The 25165-nt window shown below is 40.7% G+C and overlaps 4 protein-coding genes across 7 annotated transcripts; 2 read left to right on the forward strand and 2 right to left on the reverse strand.

Annotated features, from left to right (window-relative positions):
* Positions 1–228: 228 nt before the first annotated feature.
* On the reverse strand, positions 229–14686 carry htk (hat-trick). 3 transcript variants are annotated; one of them, XR_006884191.2, is made up of 10 exons: positions 14052–14686; positions 13308–13744; positions 12949–13194; positions 11670–11874; positions 9173–11571; positions 7420–9089; positions 6517–7110; positions 6256–6396; positions 5249–5399; positions 229–437 (listed from the first exon to the last, which is right to left on the reverse strand). XR_006884191.2 is itself a non-coding variant. In XM_046634672.2 (9 exons), exons 1-9 carry the CDS (start codon positions 14055–14057, stop codon positions 5356–5358), a joined length of 5742 nt encoding a protein of 1913 aa, XP_046490628.1. In that variant the 5' UTR covers positions 14058–14686; the 3' UTR covers positions 229–5355. The 3 variants fall into 3 exon arrangements, 2 of the variants coding, with proteins under 2 accessions (XP_046490628.1, XP_046490630.1); XM_046634672.2 differs by having other exon boundaries at positions 229–5399; XM_046634674.2 differs by lacking the exons at positions 229–437; positions 5249–5399 and adding an exon at positions 5462–5869.
* A 114-nt stretch (positions 14687–14800) lies between these two features.
* On the forward strand, positions 14801–18847 carry Art1 (arginine methyltransferase 1). 2 transcript variants are annotated; one of them, XM_046634684.2, is made up of 2 exons: positions 14801–15018; positions 16549–18847. In XM_046634684.2, exons 1-2 carry the CDS (start codon positions 14953–14955, stop codon positions 17629–17631), a joined length of 1149 nt encoding a protein of 382 aa, XP_046490640.1. In that variant the 5' UTR covers positions 14801–14952; the 3' UTR covers positions 17632–18847. The 2 variants fall into 2 exon arrangements, with proteins under 2 accessions (XP_046490640.1, XP_046490641.1); XM_046634685.1 differs by lacking the exon at positions 14801–15018 and adding an exon at positions 15405–15556.
* Sec10 (Exocyst complex component Sec10) lies at positions 18442–22554 on the reverse strand. The gene is made up of 6 exons (XM_046634675.2): positions 22179–22554; positions 21344–21790; positions 20699–21276; positions 20121–20609; positions 19427–19934; positions 18442–19327 (listed from the first exon to the last, which is right to left on the reverse strand). Exons 1-6 carry the CDS (start codon positions 22209–22211, stop codon positions 19229–19231), a joined length of 2154 nt encoding a protein of 717 aa, XP_046490631.1. The 5' UTR covers positions 22212–22554; the 3' UTR covers positions 18442–19228.
* Positions 22325–25152, forward strand: LOC124223057 (uncharacterized). The gene is made up of 8 exons (XM_046634676.2): positions 22325–22441; positions 22839–22991; positions 23300–23488; positions 23718–23909; positions 24139–24333; positions 24452–24646; positions 24725–24859; positions 24935–25152. The coding sequence occupies exons 1-8, from the start codon at positions 22325–22327 to the stop codon at positions 25049–25051; spliced, it is 1293 nt and encodes a 430-aa protein (XP_046490632.1). The 3' UTR covers positions 25052–25152.
* The last annotated feature ends 13 nt before the right edge of the window (positions 25153–25165 follow it).

Raw genomic sequence — 25165 nt, forward strand, 5'->3', positions numbered from 1 at the left:
TACACTGCATTCAGCGGCTAGAAGCGCACCATGAACTGATGGAACAATTCATGTTTGCCAGGCGAAGACTGACCGCTGAGAATAAGGCGAATTCGGTCGCCTCTTCGTCCTCCCCGGCATCAGTGGTGGATGCCGCTATGCCTGCGCCAAGCTTACCGCCCTGTTGACGTAGCCATCCAAGATTAATTACTCGTTAAAATAACTCTACTGACCTTTCGCTCAACGACATTGTAAATCGATGCCCCACTTCCACAGTTATCCCTGTACTTTGCGTTTTTTTTTTTTCTTGTGTCTCGGAATCAGACATAAGTATTGTACGTATCGTTCATCACCATAATTATGTGATATAATGCCGTAGAGGAAAGGCGGGAGCAGGGTAATTTTTTGCCACGATGTTAAATCTCTATTCTTCTACTGCTAGCTTTTCACATCTAGATCTGAAAACAGATGGATAGATACATATATAGATATATAGGCTGATGAAACATTATTGCAGAGATATAACAGCGTATGTTGTGATACACGATTGGTTTGTCTATTTCTTGTTTTTCTAATATTTGCTTTCTGTGTTTATAACAGATCTATAATATGCAGATGGTAAAGTATAGAGATTTAATTTAAATTCGTTGATCGTAATTTGATGAAACAAATAAAAATACTATTGCACAACTCCAATGTCGCTGGGAGATATTTATAGGACAGAGGGTGCTGTATGTTCTGAAAGGAGAAGTTATCCAACAATTTTGATTAATTTGAATTATTCCGTTATCTATTTGATTGAAAATAGAAACGAAAATCAGAAGATGCCATACAATAAGACCAAAATAATTATAATTAGTATGAAATGAACTTTGGCTCTTCTTCCTTTTCTCTGTGATTTTATCCGATGATTTACATCTATGCCAATGTTTCCTTTTTGTCAACGATAACCAATTTGTTCGATAATTCGGTCATATTGACTGAGGAGAAGGAGGTTCTTGTTACGATGCTCCCATCTTTTGTCTTCGTACATTTATTTCTTTGTTTAATTTTAACTTTTTTGTGTGCGAATAGATGGGAAGCCAATGTTCCCCACCTTAATTTCTTCGTATTTTCGAGTCTTATTGCTTTGCTCTTTCCAGATTCATTGCGATTATCGCGAACAGATAAAAACCAAAATATTCTGTCTACAGAGAGTGCAAATTTCCCCTTACACGAGTGGAAAAATAAACTTTCAAGGTTCCATTATTAAAATTGCGACATCTAAATGTAGAATTTCGTATTTTTATATAGTTTGAAAAAAGGGAAGAGAAAAAAAAACTATAAAAACAAAAGCATGGCCAAACATCGATTTCAAAATTCCGCTCACGCGCGTTTTTTCGTCGGATACTTAGATGCGAGTGAAAATTGTTTGCCAAATATATTTCACAATTTGGCTATAATTCTCATGTTACACAGTACTAATTCTCTTTGATAAAATACTAATCGAGGGAGACAAGCTTGAAGATGAAATAACATTGGAGAAAAAAAATTTGTATCTGCAAGTTTCATATTTTCAATACTTAAAACGCAATACGAAGTGAATATTCTGGTATAACTCTTGTTCTTTTCTACGTCGAACAAGTGGATACGCCAATTGTAAATTTACCAGTATAATAATTTCATGTAATGAATAGATATTTAAATTAAATTAGTACCCGTAATCCTCTAGGTGCCGTATATAGTAATGTATGTATAATGATATTATAGTGTTGTACACTACAAGTATATTTGTAAAATTATAATTATTGTATTATGTGTTCACCGTAAATTGTATCTTTTTCTTTTTCGTCTCTTACTTTTCTATGGTGTATTTGGGCATGTAAATGTTACAAACGCGCCGTATACACAACGTCCAATCATGTATGGTAAAACAAACTGTAATATTGTTATTGATACTAATATAGTAATGTAATAAATAAATATCTGTATAAACGTGTTGAGAAACAAAATGGTGACTTCCCTTCTACATAAAAAAAATTTGTTATAAATAATAATAATATTACCCAGTGGGTACTTGAAAGTAAGGAAGAAAAAAATCCATCGGATCGTTGAATGCTGTTACTGTTATGATTATTTTGTATTATAGTAAGATTTATTCATCGATAATAATAATAATAATGCCCCTCGTTTAAAAGGCAATAAAATCATATACAATATATGTACGTATTTATTAGAATATTATCGATTTATGACAATTATTGACCCAGCAGTTTTTGTAATCAAGAATCGCTCGTCATTCGTACTTCTGTGTAATGTATGTACGCCATGTGGTCAACTTTAGTCTTCTCTCTCTCTTTCTGAGTCTACACAAAATTATCTGATCTGCGTTTCGTAACACGAGCTGCCGTTTACTTGAAAAATCATAACAGATCTACGTTTTGTTTCAAATTCTGCGGTGAGAAGTGCACTGAATTGTATTCACGTTTTTCAAAGAAGTCCTCTCGCTACTGACATGTGATATATGCTAATATTTTTTTCGTGTTTACTTTTAAATGCAAAAAGTGAAACCACAAGCTTCCATTGTATCTGCGTTTTTTTTTTTTCAATTCTATTTAGTAAATCTTGGATAAACGTCGTACCTGGTGATTAATTTAAATACACGCTACAACTACTGTCATTCATCGGTATCGTCATTATTTACAAATTATTTATGGATAAATTTCATGACTCATCGGCATTTTAGGAAGAAAGTTTCTCACCCTGTAGTTATTTCTATCTCTATCTCTCTCTATCTCTCTCTCACTCTATCCCTCCAACTACCTCAAACTTTTTCATACTCCAGGTCGTTATAAAAAATATACCTACTATATATAACAACACGTTACATCTATATAAAATTTCAATTCTTTTGCGAATTTACTAGGCAAATATCGCTTTCCAAAATGGTATTGTTCTTTATCTGTGTGCGTGTCTCCAGCTTTTGATTCTTATTGTAAGATTTCAATCGCCATTGCGTTCTCTCCGTTACATTGAGAGAAAAGAATAAACGATAAGAAAAAAAAAAATAAATAAAAAAAAATAAAAACTAAATAATACGTATTGAAACCGATAGTACGGGACTTTCCGGTAATTAGTACGATTCTAAAATCTAAACTTTAAGAAAATCTGCCGATCAATATTGTGTTGTTAGTGTTATATTACGAAGTATGAAAAACGTGGCAAAGGATACTGGTTTCATCCACATTGTCTGATACATTAGTATTCCTATTATTATAATATGTATAGTATAAAACTATTGAAACATGTACTGTTTATATTGTAGCAATGGTCGATTTCATTTCTATTTTCGTCGTAATGATACTTAGAGATTTACGAAAACGAGACATTATCCTCCTTTGTTAAATGCATGCATATAACGCAGAAATATGCAAGGACATTTATGTAGATACACGTAATTAACAAAGGTTTTTTTTTGTTCTTTGCAAATAATGATCACAGTTACTTCAATCACTTATTACTCATTGTTTCATTGGAAAACAGTATCTTTCAACGCGTTTTCAGGTTCTTCCGTTTTTTTTTTCTTCTCGATGCTTCATTCCTACGGTATAAAAAACCGAAGACAAAATCGTACAAAATCGAACGATTTTGTCGTATTGAAATTTTCCCCACGCATCTATAATTAAGTATAGCAATTCTACTATGGTAATTTTAGGTCAGGAGATTTTGTTGTTCCCAATTATAAAGTTTGAATTTTTTTTTTTTTTCCTTTATCGTTGACAGAAGACTCATATTACTTAATGTCGTTGCTAATTGAACAATTTTTTGCACTCTATATACACGTATGTGTACAATATACACATTTATACATACACCTATGTGTATGTATATATACAGGGTATTCATGTTAACTCTGGATACACTTCTAGGGTATGTAATGTAATGACGCCGTTATAGTTTGAAATTCATCCTAACAACAGTGGAGAGCTTTGAAAAATTTGGTACCACGCCCTTGTTCGTATTGTAATGAATCGGATAAAATACAAAAAATTGTTTTATTATTTTTCTCATTGTTTGTAGTTTTTTTTTTGTTTTTTTTTTATGCTTACAGTTTTGTTGACTTTACACAAAAACTTTGTACTGTTGTCTACGGCTGAATAAAACGTTAGGTCGAAAGTGATTCCATCTGATTCGTTAGACTACTAAGAAGCGCACGGTAACAAATCCTTCAAAGCCTGCCATAGCTGTTAGGATGAGTTTCCGACCATGGGTGTCTTACTTCAAAATGCTTGCCTAGGCAGCGCCTACGCACTCTAGAAGTCTGCCCAGAATTAACATAAATACCCTTATACTTAGGGAATCGCAGAACTAACTATACACACAATGACAGAGGGGTTCGAACTGAATTAATTATACATGAAGAACATGTGGTCTCCGAAGGCGCATTCGGCAGATACGACCAGTTAAAAATTCGTCTTGCAACGATTGGTTTTTGTAATAAATTTCAATATTGGAAATACTTTCATTTGAATTTCTTAAATTTTAAAGCGTTATCCATTTCTATCGCACGTCCTCGTCGTCGTGTTTAGTGAAAATTCAATGTCGTGAGTATTTTTGTTTGAAATTTGCAAATCGAGCGTGTTTGTCAACAATACTTCTACGAAACCTATGCTGCAGACTCGGTTGGCTGAATGACGGCTCTAAGCGAGATTTTTTAACCGGCGAATATTAACGCGACTTCGCAGATCTCAGATCTTCTTTGGGTTAATTTACTCAGGAGGGGTCGCCCCTCTATCGCCCCTATAATTTTGTGTACATACGTAATTCTTGGACTCCCTGGATAACAAAAATGTCAGAAATAACGCGAAAGTTCAACATGCATACCATAAAGAATGATAATGATATTTCAAATGAGACACAATTTGAAAAAAAAAATTTTTTTTAAATAAAAATAAAACAAAAAACACAACAACTTATAACGACGCGTACGCAATTATCCATCGAAGCATCATATCTGAAAATTAATATTAGAATGAAATCTAGATCGTAAATGCTATATCTACAACTTTGATTAAACGTTTAAATGTTAAAATACCTATACCAACGATAGATAGACAGACAAGTGTGTATAATACGATAGAGATAAAAATTGTCATGATTTTTTTGCCACAATTGCAGGTGCCCAAATCACAAACATGATGCTCTTCTTTCTTCTCCTTCCTCTACTTCTTCTTCTTTTCCTCCCAACGCATATCCTACTCTAATATAATGATCGTTGACTACAACTCACACTGAATGTTTCATATTTGCACTCGCGTCAGGCGGCTTAAGTAGTTAGTTTGCTTTAAAATTCTGCTCGATTGTTGCTTTTTTGTCCCTCTCGTTTTTGTTTTCTCATCACGAGCAAGCTTGTTGCATCTCTGCTTTGGCTGCCTTCAATGCTGAAATAATCATCAATTAAAGGTTTCGACATTGAAGGACTATACCAAACTTTTATTTTCATTTTACATGGCCATCCCTATCCTTGTGTAAAGTTCTAGTAATATGTAAACTAAACACCCGATCTGATATTTCATTTTTGCTTCACATTGGAGGAAACAGAGTTTGTCGACTATGCGAATGATTCGGTGCGAAAGAATAGAAAATTCCAAGTTACATCTCTCGACTTTTTTTGTCATACAGAAACGTAGCTTTATTTACATTGCCTTAAAATCATACATGAAATTATAGTTCGAATTTGTGGTGCGCAATCTGAATCATAAACAATGGAAGAAAACCTTTAATGATTTGACTTTATAACTTTTAGGACAACGATGTTTTTGATTAAAAGTGAAAAATCTGATTTATCGAATGTCCCCCACCGTATACCCACTCGCTCAATAATTCCAACACTCTCATTCCGAGGGTGAATCTGTAATACCAAAGGTAAAAATATCTAAACAAGACGAATTATTTGTTGCTTCTAAAACAAAAACTATTTACGCACGCAATAGAACAGACACTAAGCGCTATATTTTCAACAGATAATATTTACGAAGCTTTGATCACAGAGCCGAGTTAAGTTAACCCAATTACAAACGAGTTAGTAAATTTGGTTGCCAAATGACAGAAGACAGATCATAAATCAGATATTCGTGGAGAATTGGCATGAAACGTATTTGGTATATAAACGTATTAGAGATGCAGGAATATCGGATCAAGTTATTTACATGAGAAAAGGGCTGAAGTTTGCGCTCAAAATAAAAAATGTGAAAAAAACAAAAAAATTGACGTATTCAGCGAACCATTTCAACTTACCTTCACGTTCTCTACGTCTCAGTTTTTTTCTCCTTCTCTCTATACCGGCAAGTTCTACCTTAACAGCGTTGTAAGTCTTTCGTAATTCCGCAAGCTTTTGCTGCAGCACAGCGATACGCTGGCTGCCATCCAACTCGGGATCTGTGAAGAAAAGTTGTTTTCCGAGTTTATTTTTCAGTCAATAACGTAGACATATGAAAAGTGTGCTTAACTTTAGTTCAATCATCTTTAATTTCAGTCCTTAAAAGGACGTCAACTCACCGAGCTCGACGTAAAAGTTATACTTCAAAGGTCTAGGTGACCTGGTTGAGTAGGTAACGAGATCTGTAACACTTGTTGCAATATTAGGATGATTGGTGACGTTCGAATTACCAGCGCATATCATATTAGAGCTTTCGCTGGTGTCGTCGCTGTCACTTCCGGCGGCGGAATGCCGCATGGAATGCCTTGACGAGTGTCTAGTGCCTGACGATTTTTTTCCAACGTTGCTACCGCATTCGGAATGTTTTCTGCTACGTTTCCGCTTCTTGGGTGATTGGGTTTCTTCGGCAGTTCTCTTGGCGGCTATTTTTGCCTCTCTCTCCTGACCAACGCCTTCGGAGGTGTTATTCATGCAGGTATCATCCTCGCTAAAACCTCCGCTAATACATTTGCCAGCTGCGTCGTTGTCCGCCTCTGAGCTATCCCTATTCGACTTGGTGTTGTCCTCCGACAGCGGCGATGATCCACCTGTTCCCTCACCTCTCGGTGAACCCGATATGTTTGAAATAGTCGAATCCGGGGTCGTGGGCGGCGTGTTGTCCATCACTGGAGCCGCCTCGTTACTCTCCCGTCGTTGGACTGCCACAGGAGCCGCTAATTATGCAAGCAAAAACGATCAACCATGAAATATCTCAAAAAGTTTCTAGGTTCCTCAAGTTCTTGGAACGTAGCCTTCAGGTACTAGTCAAGGTGGGCAAAACTTTTTTCAAATAAAACAATGCCGTGCAATTTTTTTGCTTCTGATTCTATAAAAGTACCAACTCTCCTTGAGACTTGACAATGTTTAGACTATTAGGATTAACTATCTTACTTGGAGCAATGTCAACTGAACTCTGGCTGCTAGTTTCAGCTTCGTGCAGTTGGACACCGTGAGATAACGAAATGAAGGTAAGTTTGACGAACCTGGTGGTTGTGGCTGAGGAAGAGGTTGGGGAAGAGGTTGAGCTCTAGCTCCAATAACGAGGGCCTGTTGGACGGGCAGCGAGACGGGTACGGAAACGTCGGAACTCTTGGACACCGCGACGCTGATCGTAGAAACAGTACCAACACTGGCAGAGGTCTGGCCAGAAGTCGGAGCGCTAGCGAACGGCATTTCCAACAAAACTATGTTGCTTTCTGAGACTTTGACCTGGGAGGGTAGTTGATTGGCCGCAGAAGCACTGGCCTGATCGACGCTGTCGATGACGGGAGCCGGAGAGCCCGGAATCTCCTCTTCACAGAGAAGAGAGCTGATGTTTTCAGCCTCTTCTTCGGTTTTGGGCAGCGGTATAACAATGAGAGGTTTACACTCTAGAACAGCAGGGTCCTCGATGGGAGGCTGAATCTGAGCGTTCCTTCCTTCCTGGATGTCCTGGAGTTTCTCAAGCTCGGCTCGTAGCTTAATGTCGAAATTCGAGGTGGCGTTTTTCTCCTCTGGCGGTTCCTCGTTGTCAATGATAAGACGCTGCTCCGAATCGCTGCTGTCCGTCGAGTCGATGAATTCCTGGCTTATGACACGTTTCCGCTTGTCCTTCTCCTTGTCCTTCTGATCACGATCTCTGCGCTCCTCCTCCTTCCTAGACGACGATGAAACCTCATCCTCTTTCCTCTTCTGTTCCTGCTCCAGCTTATCTTGAGCGAGTTTCTTTTGCTCAGCTGAAGTAGCCGCGGCTTTGGCTTCCGCCGCGCGTTTGAGTTCGGCCTCCTTCTTCATCTTCAACTGCTGGAGTTCCTCCTGTTTCTGCTTGATTGCAACCCTCATCGCCTCCTCTCCAGTCTTCTCTTCTTTTCCATCTTCGCCTCGCTTACCAACACTGTTATCGACGTCCGCGATTTTCACCGATACCTGATCATCCTTACCCTTTCTCACGATAACAGACGTCTCCGACTTCTTCGACAACTCCTTCGCCGCCTTCCTCTGCTCCTCGTCCTCCCGTCGGCCATCCTTGGTTTTATTTTTGAATGCCATCGCTGCTGCTGATAGTTTTTCCTCTATCGTCGACGTAGCCGGGAGTCTGGTGCTGATCGGAGCCGGGGCTACGAGGGCAGGGGACAGAGCGGGAGAAATTTCAGGCGGTTTGATGTCAAGAGTTTTCGTTTCGACAGGAATAGTCGCAGCGGCAGTCGCGACAGCTGCCAGCGAAATTTTATTGGCGGATTGTTTGATCTCTGCGCTAGTTGCCAGCATCGACTTGTTGCCACCGGGTAGTGGTTCCTCTTTGGACGCCTTTTCTTGGTCCTTGCCCTCCTCCTTACTGAACTCCATGGTATCGGGAATGTCGTTGGATGGAAAAATTTCCTGTTGATAAGTGAAGAGATTCTCTTGCTCGGCCTCGGAAACCTCAGCCTCCGATATGATTAGCCTGTCCTCCGGGTCGTCGGCTGGTCCGTCCTCGTCACCGGGCAGGTCGCTGAAGAGCAGGTCGAGCGTTGTTGCTACTTTTCCAGCCTCCTCTGCTACTGGAACAGGCTTCAAGGGGCTGAAAGAAGGAGATTCGCAGAGCTTGTCGAATGCCTCTTCGCAGGCGAGCTGAGATCTGGCCTTCCCGGACGGAGGAAGAACATCCGCGTCTTCCACCCTCTTAATTAAAGATCTGAAAATTCGAAACGTGCAGTCAGACAAGGATAGTAGTCTTGAGTCAATACATTATAGATGATACAAATGCAAATGACAAACCTTCGAACTCTCTTTTTTGGATCGCCGTCAACCTCGAGTTTTATTTCCTTCGGCAACGGAGGTAGTACCTTCTGTTTTTTCTTCGGGCTCTTCGGCTCCTCGTCGAAAACGCGTTTTTTAACCTTGTCCTTCTCACCGCCCGAGTCCCGTTTGTTTCTTACTTCAAATTCGAAAGGTTCCGGTTCTTTGAACTCGTAAATATCTTCTGTGCTCTCGGCAGTCTTGGTTTCAACAACGGCTTCGAGTTTGGGCGGCTCTAACTGTTTCTTCTCTGCCTTCGGTGATGCGGGCATTGGGACCAAAGGCTTGTCCTCACTTTCCTTCTCCTCAAGATTCGCCTCTTCCGTTTCCCTTTCAACCCTAATCATGTCGAGTTTGACAGCCTTTTCAAAGCCCTTCAGCTCCGATCTGATCTGGTTCAGATCAAAGTCCCGACCCTTGGGTTGATCCTCGTCGCTCTCAGGCTCTGACTTCACTGCCTGATTCTTTCCCGGCGTTCTCCTGAGCCTGCGTCCCCTTCTGAGCTCCTCAGGTGCATCCTTCTCCTCCTCAGCTTCGCTGCAGTCCTCGGTTTTCACCTCATCATCCCCGCGTTGCCTCGTGTTTTTTTTCCGCTCCTCCATTCCCCTGGATCTTGTCCTTGTTTGCTCCGGCTCCATCGTGTCTGATTCGTAGGCATCGCTGTCGCTCTCCGATGCCACTGATATGTCTGTATGACCAGACATGCGTCTGGTACGTCTCCGCGGTTCGAGCCCCGAGGAGTCGTTGTTCCTGGTAACTCTGGTCTGCCTTCCTACGGCTGGAGTCGCAGGGCTCTTCGTCCTGGAACTTGAACTTGCGACCGAAGACGGTGTGCTTGATCGGGGTGGATGGCCGTCCTTCTCCTTCTCGTCCCGCTTTCCGACATCCTTCATCATCGACGCAGTTGGTATTGCAGTAGTTACGGAGGTAGGCGCGACACTGTGTGCCCTTCTCCTGTTCTGGGCCGACGACTTGGCTAGTTTACTAGACGCAGAGGAGCCCGCAGTACTTGGAGTCTGTGGCCTAGGAGTGGTCTTGCCGCGCTTTACGCGACCTTGAGTCTGTGTGAAATTTTGCGCAATCCTGGAGCCCTTTATCCACTCGTCGTATCGCGTGTTCCAGCCAGTGTAGTGGACCAGGTAAACCGGCTCAGCACCCTCTTTCTCTATATCGATTACTTTTGCCTCGTACGTTACTTTAGACTCGTGGTTAGGCCCGTAGTAAACCTTGAGACGATCTCCGAGGTCAACCACCCCTTTGTACGACGGTGCGGGATCGGTGGGCATTTCCTCCATGGGCCTCGGCTTTTCCGGCTCGCTTTCTTTGCGTTTTCTGCCGCGCTTTTTCAACTCTTCTTCGGTAGGTCGGCGCTGCTTCGGGGGAATCTTCTTCTCAGTCTCCGCGGATGGTGTTCGAACGTCTCTGGGTTCGGTAATCGATGGTTTACCCTTGGTCGTGTCATCCTTGGACTTGGATCTGGTCACGGTTAGCTGTTCTTCCTCTTTCACCTTGTCTTCCGCCTTCTTCTCCGGCTTTTTCGCATCTCCCTTCTTCTTTTCCCCAGTTTTTTTCTTTTCATCTTTGAGCTTTGCTGGCGGCTTTGCCTTTGGCGCCAATGTGGCAACGATTTTCTGTGATTTTTCGCTAGACGACGATTCCTCCTCCCCGTCGATGTTCACATCGCTGTCTTGTCCACTCCCGCTCTCCTCGAATTCCTCCTTCTTCTTAATCTTCACAATCTCCTCCTCCTTCATCGGCTCCTTCTTCACCTCCTTTTTCTCCCGTTTTTCCTCCTCCTCGATTCTTTTCTCTTTCTCCTTTTCCTTCTCCTTCTCCTTCTCCTTCTCCTTCTCCTTCTCCTTCTCTTTCTCCTTTTCTTTTTCCTTGTCCTTTTCTTTCTCCTTCTCCTTTTCCCTGTCTTTGTCTTTCTCTTTTTCTTCCTCCTCCTTCTCAATCTTTGTTGAGGGCATCTGTGGCGGGACAGGCGTATTCCTGTCTCTGTCTCTGATCAGACTCCTGCCGGGTCTCTGTTTCCTGGTACTGCCCCTCGGGTGATTTACCATTGTGCAACCAAGCTTCCTATAAAAATCTTCAAAAGAATGAAGGAACTTTTTGTACTGTTGTTTCACGGCGTTCTGAGTTGACGACGTACTCTGAATGGGAAAACCGAGTCGACGAGTAATGGACTTCCATTGATTCTGATTTGTGACACGATTGTAACCACCCAGTTTGTAAACGGCTCTGAATAGTCTGTACAAGTCTATATCCTGTGTCCCTATCATAGGACAATTGTTTATCGGAGTTCCTCGATCGTCCATAAACTTGTAAAGCTGTGCAACAAAGTGGTCCTTTTCCTCCCTTGGCTCGTCATCGGAACTCTGAAAATAAAAAAAAATAAAAAAAGAACAAAACAGATTCGATGCGTGAATCGGTCAGTGACAACCAAGTTTAAACATCATGGATTACAGACACTTACATCGGAATCCAGTTCTGCGTCACTATCGCTGTTCCCGCTAGAGTCTGCATTGCCAAATAAAGAATCCCTGTCCCAGTGAGGTGGAAGTTCGTTTTTGTCGAGAAATAACAATGCCTTTTCAACGGCAATTTTGAGCGCATTATTCTCCACCTTGTTAACCAATTCTTTGGTGAACTCTGTTGCTTCCTTCTTTGGAACGGTGTAGCTGAGGACAAAACAAGTAACATCGCGTATTGTTGCCGCTAGGAAAGTGAGAGAAGTCGCACAAGAGGTGAATATCAAAGAATGGCTGGACAAAAATACGTTATCATTAAATGTAGAAAAAGAAGAGTAAATATTACAGTTGTTAATCACAGAGATTGTATATGAAGGGATTTCAATGGATATGTTGACAATTAGAAAATATCAAATGTAAACGAAACTAAATGTTTGGGTACAATAAAACTTCTCTTAACGGACAAGTTAGAAATCCCTGACAGAAAAGCATAATTGAAAATGTATCTCCCAATAATGGACACTTCTCTATAAAAGACAAGATTTTCCTTCCCGAAGGTGTCTGCTATTGGCAAGTTTGACCATATTACAATTAATAAGCATCTTAGATGGAACTGCCATATAAATTATCTTATTAGCAAAACAAAGTATATGGTTTACGTGATATTCAATCTAAGTAAAATATTATCGTTTGACAACCTATAATATACATTACCAGACTAATGGATTTATATCTTAGTGTGCTAGAAATAAAACTACTCTGCAAGCACTGAACAGTATAGATAATAGGATTATAAACATAACGAAAATGGCAGATAGCAAAAAAGTTATATCATTAAATTTACATATGCAATATACAAATAATGCAACCGCCACTAGAAACGATAGTATTACACTACCGAAAACATACAGAAATAAAGGTCAAAGGAATCATTTATACTTAACTACATACCTATTATTTCAATAAAATACCAAGTGAATATGAAACAAGAAAAAATCGCTACAAATCTAAAATGAAAAGAATATATTCAAAATATGATAAAAGACTGTGTAAGATTGAAGGTTTACGAAAATATGTAAATAAATAAATTGAGCAAACAATAATCGTTTTATTTCTCAAATCTATCGTAGTTCATAGGTATTCTTAATATTGTCGAATTGAACAAACTGAATAGAGATGATAAATAATCTCTGCAGCAGAAGGTGATTATTATGCAGATTCTATAGACATGAGCAGTATTGGAAGTGTCTTTCGATAAATGTAAATTCAAATTCAAATACTCACTATCTGGCATCCTTAAATGAACGAACTAGATAGTCATCTCGGACACGTATCCTGACTGTATCCTGGGCAGTTGGAGCAACTACCAACCCTGGGAACCAATTGTCCTTTTTCTTCTTGTCTCCAAGCTCTACGCACACGACTCTACCAATCTCTGGTTCTGTTTCGACTTGTTCTTTTCCCACACCTCCGGAACCTGATTCTCTGACACCTCGCGGTGGGCTTTCCTCATCGTCGCTGCTCTCATCCCTGCAGAACGGTTAACGTTTCATAAGACAAGACGGAGATAGTTGCATTTTCTGTCGTTTTCTTCGGTTAATACTTCTTTCGGAGCTTGAGTCATAATTATTTTTAGCACTTACTGAGCTTGCCTGGATCTCCGCCCCCTCCTACCGCCGATAACAGGATTACCAAAGTGTTCGGGATGAGTGAGAGGCAGCTGATCCAAAGTTTCACTCTCTGCAAAGTGTCTGCCACTTTTCAGGCACAAAGCAGTTCGTCTGAGAGTCGTTATGTCTCCGTCATCAAAAACGACAGTGTACTGACTACAGTCTTGTATTTTGTTGACGGTAGCATCGACGAATTCCTTTCTGTCATTGTGCTTGGCTTCGACCAGCCCCCCTACCCTGAGCGTGCCTTTTATCTGATCATCGGTGACTGTTGCTGTTCCCAAGCCCTGCTTATACGTTACACGGCATTTCACCGACCGCACAACCTTCCTGATTTTAGCCTCACAAAACGCACCCTTGTACTTAGCGCTTACCTCCGTACCAACCGACAGATACGGTGGATCGTCTCCCTGGAAATCAGATGGTTAAAGGTACGTTATTTTTGTTACAAATTTTTATTCATTTTTATTCCGCGATCCGGATCCATCAGCTAGCGAAGATGGGATGAGAATATATGATACACAACATTGATTGAATGGCGGCAACGAAAAAGGAACGATTCTTGGGAAGTGAAAACATACGCAATACTTGGTGGGTGGGAATCAGAGTGGGAACAAAAAGCTGCGAAAACGAGCGAAGCGATTCCGAGATGAGGCGAAAACCAGAATGGTAATTGAGATATGTTGAAGATGCGAATTCGAGCTCGTGGATTCTTACCAGCATTTTCTAACGTTCTACAATCTTCATAGGCAGTTTCGGTAGGTAGCCGTACTCGCACCGAGACATGAAAACGGTCGTCAGTTCCGAATATCCTCGGAAATAGTAAAGAGAAGTGATCACACCGAGAACGAGAAGGGTCTTTGTTGACCTCTTTCGCCTTATGCGAGAACGAGAATATCGTTGCTCTAGCTTATATCACTGGTTCAGCGACACCGCGGACAAACACCACAAACTGCCACAAACTGCTGTTGTTCCCTGCCCATTTCCCACTCCCATCGGTCGCTCGCGGAGTGCTGCTACCAACCACTTTGCTCTGACGATCAGGGCCGTCAATCCATGACGAAAAAAATACCCGCTCCCAGTAGTTCCGGAAAATTTACCATTTTTCCTTTCGGCGAATAATCGCATAATAATAGATCACGATATCCGCTGCATTTCTACACTTTACGTTACCCGCAAGCGCAGTGTCGGTATTTTAAACTCGATAGAGACGCCGGCGAGGCCTCGGTCTATCAATGATCTCGATGAATACGCGCCAAGCGTGTCGAACCATGTGACGAGAGACATTTTTTGGAACTTGTAAAGGCGTTGGCGACCCTGTATGGCGGCCCGCATTTCGCAGGGGGTCGAAGAACGTCAAAATACGTATTTAAAACGAATCGATGATGACTAAATCGGCGCTATACGATGGACTAATTGGTGTTTAATATTTTTTTACCCATTATCAGCGTAGTTAAAGCTGGGCGAAAAACGGTGAGACGATGAAGTGGAGATGTAGTCTCGCGGGCAATTGCGCGGCGCAGTGGACGCATCGGCTGCTTCGGCTGCTGCAACGTTGATAAAAATGTGAAACTACGGGGGCGACGATTCCGTCTGAATAGCCAGAGCGAAATAAAAAATGGCGGCGAACAGCGAAGTGCCGGTGGACATCAGCGAGAGTAACGCACTTGGCAGCGATCACACGGTGAGTTTGTAGTTTGATAAAGTAAAATCGAGCCGCGCGATATTCGCGACATTGTGCAAGGTCTACGGATATTCGTTCAAAGAATATTCCCTGAAATCGTGTTTCCGATGGTGCAATTTTGGTATAAGAAAATTCGGTTCGTCGTCATCGTCGTAGTTTCGTCGGACGGTAAAGCAGACTAAAACTATGCGCCGCCAAGTCGACCGATTTCACTACGCCGGCTAAAATACAAAGAATGTACAAATGCCTGGCGCTCTTTTCGATATTACAGATTTTCCCAATCACGCCCCGAAAGCCGCACATCATAATGGCCGCAATTTTCACGCCTGACAATGCGGTAAATTAGACGCCATTTATTTTGGCGCGTGCACGTGGACGTTTTCACGAGTCGAACGCCGCCGTCACGGACGCAGGCTTTCATTTTGTTTCCACGATCATCGCGAGTTATACCGCGTCGCGCTGTAACCGGGCTAAATAGTTGGTCAATCAAACAGCCGACAACCTTTCGTAGATTAGTTTAACGCACATGAACTCTATCGTAAGTAAAATCGACACGTGTCCAAGAATATCCAAATTTTATCCGATATCTCACAAGCGCCGTAATTCAAACTTTACACGAAACAGTCGCGGCCACCGGCTTCTTAAGTTTTCTAACCAAACAACCTTCGCCTCGTGTTTTGTAAAATTTACCATCAGACCAGAATTCATACAGTTAAATTTTTTACGCATTTGAGTATTAGTGAATTATTTCTAAAATCGTTCGTTAACTAGTATTTTGCATTTTCATCTGTTTATCTAGCTTCGGGATTACGGCAGACCTGAAAAGAAAATTTGAATTTGTTCTGAGATCTGTAATGTTTAATGTATCGATATTCTTTCAATTCACATCTAAAATCATATACAGAGTGTATGTATTTTTGTTTGAAAAATGTATAGACGTTGGGGAATTTTGTCAATGTTGAAATTCGCAATGCTGCTTTCTTTGCCCTTTGATTTTTTTCATTCTTTTAGTCTCAGCAACAACAACAATATCTTGATCTCGAGAGGCAATGTGTTCAATCTTATATTCTCTAACTTATCAAATTCTTCTTGCAATATTTCTCATGATTCAATTTTTTATTGTGATGCCTTTCACTTGCTTCTCGATATCATGCTTCTTACCACTAGTAACAACTTGCTGAGCCGAACAACTTTATTGCCGAGGTGCCCAGTCAAGTTGATGTATCTGATCTACTCTCAAATCGCCATGTTGAATCATTACATTGTTCCATTTTTGATTTAATCGAGAAACATATTTCTAAGATTACTATCAATCATTATACCCATCCTAAGTGGTATCCTAAAAAAGTCATTTGCGCATTTCGTCCAAAGAAAAAGTATCATAGATTATTTGAGATGTGTAATTTTAGATTCAAACCATATCTGCACAAAAACCTGCTACTATGCAATGGATTCTAAAGTGTACTTATTGTCGTGTATTAAAGGATTTACACCTGTTAATTATAAATAAATAAAATTTCTCATTTATAGACACTTAAGATGGAAACCATGGAAGTAGCTGAGCCAGTGGTGCCATTGGGAAAGGACGCAGCGACGCCAAATGACAAGGAGGCAGTGTCAGTGGACGATATGACCTCGCGAGACTACTACTTCGACTCGTATGCACACTTTGGGATTCATGAAGAGATGCTGAAGGATGAGATAAGGACAATGACGTACAGAAACAGTATGTACCACAACAAGCACCTGTTCAAGGGTAAAACGGTACTGGACATAGGCTGCGGCACAGGTATCCTGTCGATGTTCGCAGCCAAGGCAGGGGCGGCTCGCGTCATCGGCATTGAGTGCTCGAACATAGTCGAGTACGCAAAGAAGATCGTGGAGGCGAACCAGCTCTCGAATGTGATAACGATCCTGAAGGGAAAAGTGGAGGAAGTGACTCTGCCGGATGGTATTGAGAAGGTAGACATAATAATATCCGAATGGATGGGCTACTGCTTGTTCTACGAATCGATGCTGGACACGGTCCTGTTTGCCCGAGATAAGTGGCTGTGTGAAGACGGAATGCTGTTTCCGGACAAGGCGACACTTTTCATATGCGGCATCGAGGACCGCCAGTATAAGGACGAGAAGATAAACTGGTGGGACGACGTCTACGGATTTGACATGAGCAGTATCAGGAAAGTTGCGATAAGCGAGCCGCTGGTGGACGTTGTCGACCCAAAACAGGTTGTGACGAATGCTTGCCTGATAAAAGAGGTCGATCTGTACACGGTAACAAAGGCGGACCTGGATTTCACGTCGCCGTTCAATCTACAGGTGAGAAGGAACGACTACGTCCAGGCTCTGGTCACATTCTTCAACATAGAGTTTACCAAGTGCCACAAACGCATAGGATTCAGTACGGCGCCTGAGGCGCAGTACACGCACTGGAAACAGACTGTATTTTACTTTGACGATTACATGACTGTGAAAAAAGGGGAGGAAATATATGGAGTGTTCTCAATGAAGCCCAACGCGAGAAATAATCGAGACCTCGACTTCAGCATCGAACTTGACTTCAAGGGTGAATTGTGCGAGGTGCACGAAACTAATACGTACCGCATGCGCTGATTCACACTTGGCGTATAAAGAGAAAATATGAAAATTGATCTAGCTACTTCCGCATTCTCTATTAGATATTAAGTCCGCCTTTCGGCCAATTCTCGTGGCTCACTCAGCCGTGCCACTCTGGTCCGATAACGACAAAAATTACGACCTGACCCGAGCCGTGGGTCAAAAGGAGAAGCTTGGATGTTCGCGATAATCCGTTGTGGAAAAATGGGATTCCATTTTTATTTAGGAGAAATTAGAAGAAATAATAAAAATTAAAAAAAAAATTAAAAAATTACCATACTTTACATTGATCTTTCTTGAAGAGGGACAAATTAACCAAACATCACAAAGATGAATTTTCCTATACAATTAATACTAACCCCCTGTAAGTTATCTTAATTATAACATATTTGGCTCACAGGTTCTTACATCAAATATTCTTCTTTTTAGTTTTTTCTTGATTTTAACTCGCTTTTGTCAGACAAATGGTATTCTCGATTAATGGCAAGGATGTTTCTACCCGCAACAGCATCCTTTTGCCATGCTATTGTTTTTGTTCATACGTTTTTTTTCCTAGTACCAATAAAATTACATATTTACTTGGAAGTATAGGAATTGAAATGTAGACTAACAATTCGGAGTTTTTGAAGCTCCTATTTTTAACATTATTTTTGTTGTTCGACTTCAATGACCGATAAAAAATAGTATATGCTCCGAATAGGTTATAATTCAAATCTAAGCGATAATGAAATATTAGCCAATATTTCAAAAACAATGACCAATTCACATCATCGAACGTGGAAGTAAATGATTTATCGACACAGGGACTAGGCTATCGATTATTGTTCTATTATTGATTTCGATTCACATAATAATTGTAACAACGGAGAATCTTCTTTGTCTGAATTGATAATTCTAGTCAGGTAAAATCGGTTTTCTACTAGGTTGCTAACTAGACCAGGTAATTGTCAAACCAGCAGGCAAACGTATTTCTAATCATGCCGACAGACCGCCAAGTCACAGTGCAGCTGTATATATTATACTATGTATAATTTTTATAAGGAATCATTACTGTTTGTTAGATTGATGTGAAAACGGAAAACTGAACACGAAAAACAAACTTCTTTCCCCACTCTCATCCCATTTCTTTGAGTCCCGTAATATGCCAGGGTTCCATTGCAACGTGATTATATAATTATGTATGTAACAATAAAATTAATACATTTGCTATGAATATCGCGAATTTTCGTTATTTCTTTGCCCTTTGATTGTTTGCTTCAAGTGACTGAAGAAAAAATGAAGGGAAAATTATATTCGAAATGAAATTGTGTCTCAATATACACTGAGCTTTAGTTATTTACAGTTTGTTTCCTACACAACTTTCCGCTTGGAAAGGTATATATATAATTATATATATATACACATACTATAATACATATATGTATATATATAATAATATATATGTATTAAATATTACGATTATTATTTACAAAATATTATCGTTATACCTCAATCGTTTTCGTATTCCTCTTAAAACCAAGATCGAGATGATCAGTCGCTCTTTGCGCAAGCTGTGAAAACTGATTGATCGCTCCTCTCTGTTGAATTCTACCATCTAGGCAGCAAGGCCTTTCAAACAATTTGCCAACTTCTGAGTCTTGTAGTCTGTCCTGAGCTGTATAAAATTTATCAATATGGACCTGTCGAGCATGGCCTGCAAAAAAAATAGGATTTGCAGTTCGATATGATATTACAAACATCACCGATGCTTTTATAGAAGCCAGAAATCGATGTGTCGTAACTTAAAACTTACCAATTGATCCCCAGTGCAGACCTGCTTCAAATTCTCAGGCTTGACGAGGAGCAAATTGCAGAGAGCGTGCAATGTGTCAAAGAGATTCGTGACTAGGCTGACTTTAAGATTTTTAGCACACTCTCTGTAAGCATTCATGTCACAAATGGCGCACATTGCGCCGGCAGAATTGAACTGAAACTGCTGCAAGTGTTCATATATCACCCTGTGGAATCTGACCCCCAATTCTGTGAGAACACTTTCGACGTTCTTTTCGTCCAGTCTGTCTCTTATGTGAGTTATCATCGTCGAAACGTATTGAACCACAACTAAACAGGCAGGGGTGTTCAACGTATCGACGTCCGATTCCGGCTTGAAGTCTGTCTTGCGCTGCTCATTCTGCAAGTAAATTTTCACCCAGCCAACTATCGCGTTTATACTTCGGTCCAAACCCGTGTCCAGTTTCAATTCCAGCTGCTCCAAGACGGCTTTCTTCTTCGCCAGGCAATCCCCATGCTTTGACGTTGATCTATGAGACGTGAGATGATTAGTACGGGGTCATTTCTTTAGAATAATTTAAACGTAAGATATTTCAACTGCTAACGAGAATTCCTTGTAAGTCAGAACCAATGTAAATTTTTCTGTACATCAGGTATCCAGGTTTTCAAAAAAGTATTAATGACGGATCTCTATTTGAAATGAAACAATTGCATACATGACTAGCGGTACGAGGCTGTCGTTGAATTGCTTTTCGAGCAGATGAATGATGGCGTTGCACCGTCTGACTACGTTGAAGAAGTGGATTTCAGGTTGACATCCGCTCTCAGGTATGGGGACACTTTGGAGTCCCAATTCCAGAGCATAGTCAACGTGTTCGCTGGTGAGATACTGTAGCAGGATTTCTAGTATCTGCAGAGCGTTTACAGGTAAGTCGCTTGATTGTGAGAGGATCTGGCACCGTTGAAAAGCCAGTTTGCTCTCCTGGAGCAGAGCGATGGCCAACTCCTCGGAGAGGAAGGTCTCACCGCCGTAATCTTCAATCTGGGCTATATTGATGTTCGTTCTAGTGCCGATTACGGCTTGCAAGTCTCTCCTCAGCTCCTGGAAGCCCCCGGTTTGCAGTTGCTTTTTCTGGTGATTCTTAGACTCGTAGTACTTGATCAACAGGGATGCAGACTTCTCACGGAGAGACTTGGTCTCGATACTGAAATCAAGGAAATATAATTCTTTGTTGGTCTACCGCCAATGAAGCGCAAAAACAGGACACGGAGTGGGCGGCCGAGCCTGTGTTACCTTATGTAGGAATCGAGATGTTTCTGAAAGATATTCCTGGTGAGTTTGGCGAGGTAAGCCTCGTCTGTTCCCATATCAAACCGCTTCAGATCGTTGGATAGTTTGATCGTCTTTGAGTAGAGGTCATAAAGATTCTTCAGATACTTGTCGGAGTCCGTACGATCGGTAAGCTTCGCCACAACGTATTTTTGCAGCCTGAGATGGTAAATGTTGAGGACAAATTTGGCCATGACTTGAGTCGGGTTAGCGAATACCTGCTGCATCAGTTTGTAGTTCTTGGTGCACATCGGTATGACATCCTGAAAAACATCCTTGCCGCCGAACGAACCCATTTGGCTGTGCTCGATGAACGCGTCGACACACTGCGAATAGCCCTTGAAGTGAGACAGGATCGAGGCCAGCTCCTTCATCCGTGTGGCGTCTTCTCCGCTGTGAGCCCTGGCAAACTCCTCTATCAAGCTCCGCTCAATCTCGTCGTACTTAGCGCTGATCTTCTTTTTGGCGCCGTCAAACTTGTCGGATGGAAGCTCTTGTGCGATCAAATGTAGTTTTTGTATCACGTCCGCTGCCTCGTCAAGCTGGGAAATCAGAAGCAATCGATAATGAAAAGTTAAACGACTCCGGAAAACCTCGTTTTCTACGCACCGACGATTTGTCGGTGAAAACTGGGTCCGTTAAAGGCCCGGGACTCAGAAACTCTGCAAAGTGTCTCATCAACTTTTGGGCTTCGACCGCGCGTGCTCTCGGAGTGTTGACGCTCTCGAGCTGGTCACCCAGGTGCAGCACCTTCGTGGCGACAAAGTTGATTCTCTCGTCAAGCTGATGGAACAACTTCATGGCGTATTTGTTCTTCTCCTGGAGTTCGAGGATCTCTAGCGCGTGCCTAATCTCCTCCTCCTTGCATGCCGCCTCCAGCCTGTCGCATTTTTTCTGTTGTCGCTCCTGTAGCACCCTCAAATCCTTAATTGCCTGCAGAAACGTCTCGTGGACCAGCACTGGATCAAAGGAGCTCTTGTCTCCACCGTCTTTAAACGTGTCATTAACAGTTCTCCAAGCCAGGCGCTCCACAAATTCCTCGGAATCGAACGGCTCCTGAAATAGAAAGTGGAAAGAATGGAGAATGTTTTATTTATTTATTTATTTATAGTCGACAGGTATAAACCCTTTTCTACATGAGATTAACAAGAATCATTGCACGGTTTGCAAGTGTGAAGTAGACATAGTTAGTGAAATTACTATTTATGGAGAATAAGTTTTTAGACAGAGTAGAGAGAAATTATAAACTGGAATTATACAGGAATATTGAAATCTGGTGATACGTTCGAATGGAGAACTGACGTACTAGTAAGAAAATTTGTTAAAAATCATCTAACGCATCTGAGTGTTATATTTTTTTACTAGGTTATGATGGTTTGAATTTTTGATATCCCTTCGGGAATTCGACGAGAAATTCAGTTTTCACATGGGAATTAATACTTGCCTGCTCCAGCTCCTTCATGTATTGTTGCATCATCTTTTCGTTGTTTTTGCCGAATGTGTTGACGATAATATCGGCGTCATCAAACTGCTAAGCGATCTGTCGCCTTGCGTGGGGCGTGTTGATAGCACGAAGTAAGAGGTTGACAGATGCTTGATTCGATCATGATTCGATTAATTCAGAAATTGGGGAAGGGCTCGATTCTACAGAAACCAGTTCTACCAATCGTATACCGTGAAGCGCGAAGAAGAGATTCAAATTTGAAAGTAAGAAAAAAGAAACAAGACGCCGCATGAATTGTAACATTAATGAAGGATTACCAAAACACGTGTATAAGTGTTGAAATAATTCTTCTGAATGAAACAAATTAAATTCACCCAATGAGCAATTTATAAAACTGGCGTTCTTGTAGGGAAAAAAGCTGAGTTTGCTGCTGCCCTTGTACAAAGTTAAAAAATTGCTAAAATTGTTTATATTTTGTTGATTAGGAACTTGGTATTACACCTAGAAAGCAAAAATTTGATGTAGTACGGTAGATTGGTAATCAATTACTTTTGATCAGCTGAAGTCGAAGCATTAAATGGAAAATTAAAATCACCCCAACTTCCATCTCTCTCTAAATTATAATCTCCGTTTGGAACTCTGTGGCCGGACCTGTTACAGGTACTTTGGATGTTGCGAATTCGAGCGTGTATGTTTTTGTGTTCGCTCTTGGGTCCAAAGGACGTGTCACCTTGTGTGTGTATCGCGGATGACCCGAGAGACAAATCGGGTCTAAAGAGGATTAGCGAGCAGTTTAACCGCAAACGCCTAAAGGTAAGGTCTAGCGATAGTAATCCTTCGCAGATAACGTGTTAGCATTGTCGTTAGGTTTATGGTTGTTATAATTTATTTGCTTGACTAAAATGCTATCGTGTGTACCAACCAGATAAAGTCGTGCGGTAATATTCCTTCATAGTTGACACGTTAATATTGTTGTTGAGTTTATTGTTATTATAATTTATTTCATTTTGTTTCGATCCAATAAAATTCCTCCAATCTTTAACAGACCTGAAATTGACCCAAAGATATGGTGGAAACTATGTGCACGACATGCGATATTACAATCCAATACCTAATTACAGATGGCTTCTGCAAAACAAAAAGTACAAAGTATCAGCGCGCAAGATGACGCAGCCGCCGAAATTGATGAGCATTCGAAAGAAGCAAAAGAAGCTCCCGAAGCTGGCAGCAGTAAAGTTGACGGAGCTGGTAAGTCGCCTGAACAAAATCTTCAACAACTGGACACCAACATAACCACTCCGATTGAGAAGGTGAGCCAACACGAATTCGCAACTTTGATCACTGTTCTTAAATTAGATTTAAATTAACAAGCAAACATATTAATATTGTGGTTGAGTTAATTGTTATTATAATTTATTACCTGTTTCGTTTTTGTTCCAACGAAATTCTCTAAAGTCTAACAGACCTAAAATTGACTGAAGGATATGGTGGAAACTATGTGCACGACATGCGATATTACAATCTAATACCTAATTACAGATAACTTCTGCAAAACAAAAAGAACAAAGTATCAGCGAGCAAGATTACGTAACCGTCGAAATGGATGAGTATTGGAATGAAGCAATGAAGGAAGCTCTTGAAGCTAGCAGCAGTAAAGTTGACGGAGCTGGTAAGTCGCCTGAACAAAATCTTCAACAACTGGACACCAACATAATCACTCCGATTGAGAAGGTGAGCCAACACGAATTCGCAACTTTGATCGCTGTTCTTAAATTAGATTTAAATTAACAAGCAAACATATTAATATTGTGGTTGAGTTAATTGTTATTATAATTTATTACCTGTTTCGTTTTTGTTCCAACGAAATTCTCTAAAGTCTAACAGACCTAAAATTGACTGAAGGATATGGTGGAAACTATGTGCACGACATGCGATATTACAATCTAATACCTAATTACAGATAACTTCTGCAAAACAAAAAGAACAAAGTATCAGCGAGCAAGATGACGTAACCGTCGAAATGGATGATTATTGGAATGAAGAAATGACGGAAGCTCTCGAAGCTAGCAGCAGTAAAGTTGACGGATTTGGTAGGCCTGCTACAGAAGAAATTTGTCAAAGAATGGACAGCAGAATGATGACTCTGACTGAGCAGGTGAGCCAACACGAATTTGCAATTATGATCGCTGTTCTTAAATTACATTCAAATTAAAATGTAGATTAATGCACATATTTTACTGCTATATTTTATTTATTTATTTATTAATTTCTAGCTCAAGCTAATCGAAGGGCAGATTGGGAAGCTGAATGTTCAAGATCCAAAATGTCGAAATAGAAAACCAATAGCAATACCTGAGCCTCCATCTCCTGATACCTTGACGGGTAAACCGTTACTTGCTGAGTTAATGAAAAGTATTGGTCAACTCACTGTAGAACGTGATATTCTTCAAGTAAAGCTTCGTATCATGGTGATTTAACTTTCTGACTGAATAACATCAGCCCCCTATAAGAACATTGTATATTTTACTTCGTTTTCTTCCGTCTAGGCTTCAGAAATCAAAGTGCACAATCCAAAATCGCGAGTAAGAAAGAAGGCCCAAGTTGCGATGACCGATGTAACCTCAGCATTTGACCTAGCGAAAAATGAACTACGTTTATTGGAAGAAGAGGCCGCCAATCTTGTGAGTTAATTTAGAATAATTATTTACTACTGGGACAAAGAAGCACAGTATGTGAGAACAATTCTTTCATTACAGATCGAACCGTTCGATAAATTGACGGATGATGTAGAAGAATTCCGTTTCATAAGGAAATTAAGAGAGCAATTGGAGAGTGACGAATTGGTCCTTTTTAGGCATACAGGGAAAGAATGACGTGTGGCTTAAATTGCAGAGCGGATTAAAATAATCAGATTAAACTTTATATTATGTAACCATTTTTATGCGTAAATAAATAAATAAACGAACAAATGCAACACTATCAAGCTC

Source organism: Neodiprion pinetum, chromosome 7 (assembly GCF_021155775.2).
Source record: "Neodiprion pinetum isolate iyNeoPine1 chromosome 7, iyNeoPine1.2, whole genome shotgun sequence".
NCBI lineage: Eukaryota > Metazoa > Arthropoda > Insecta > Hymenoptera > Diprionidae > Neodiprion > Neodiprion pinetum.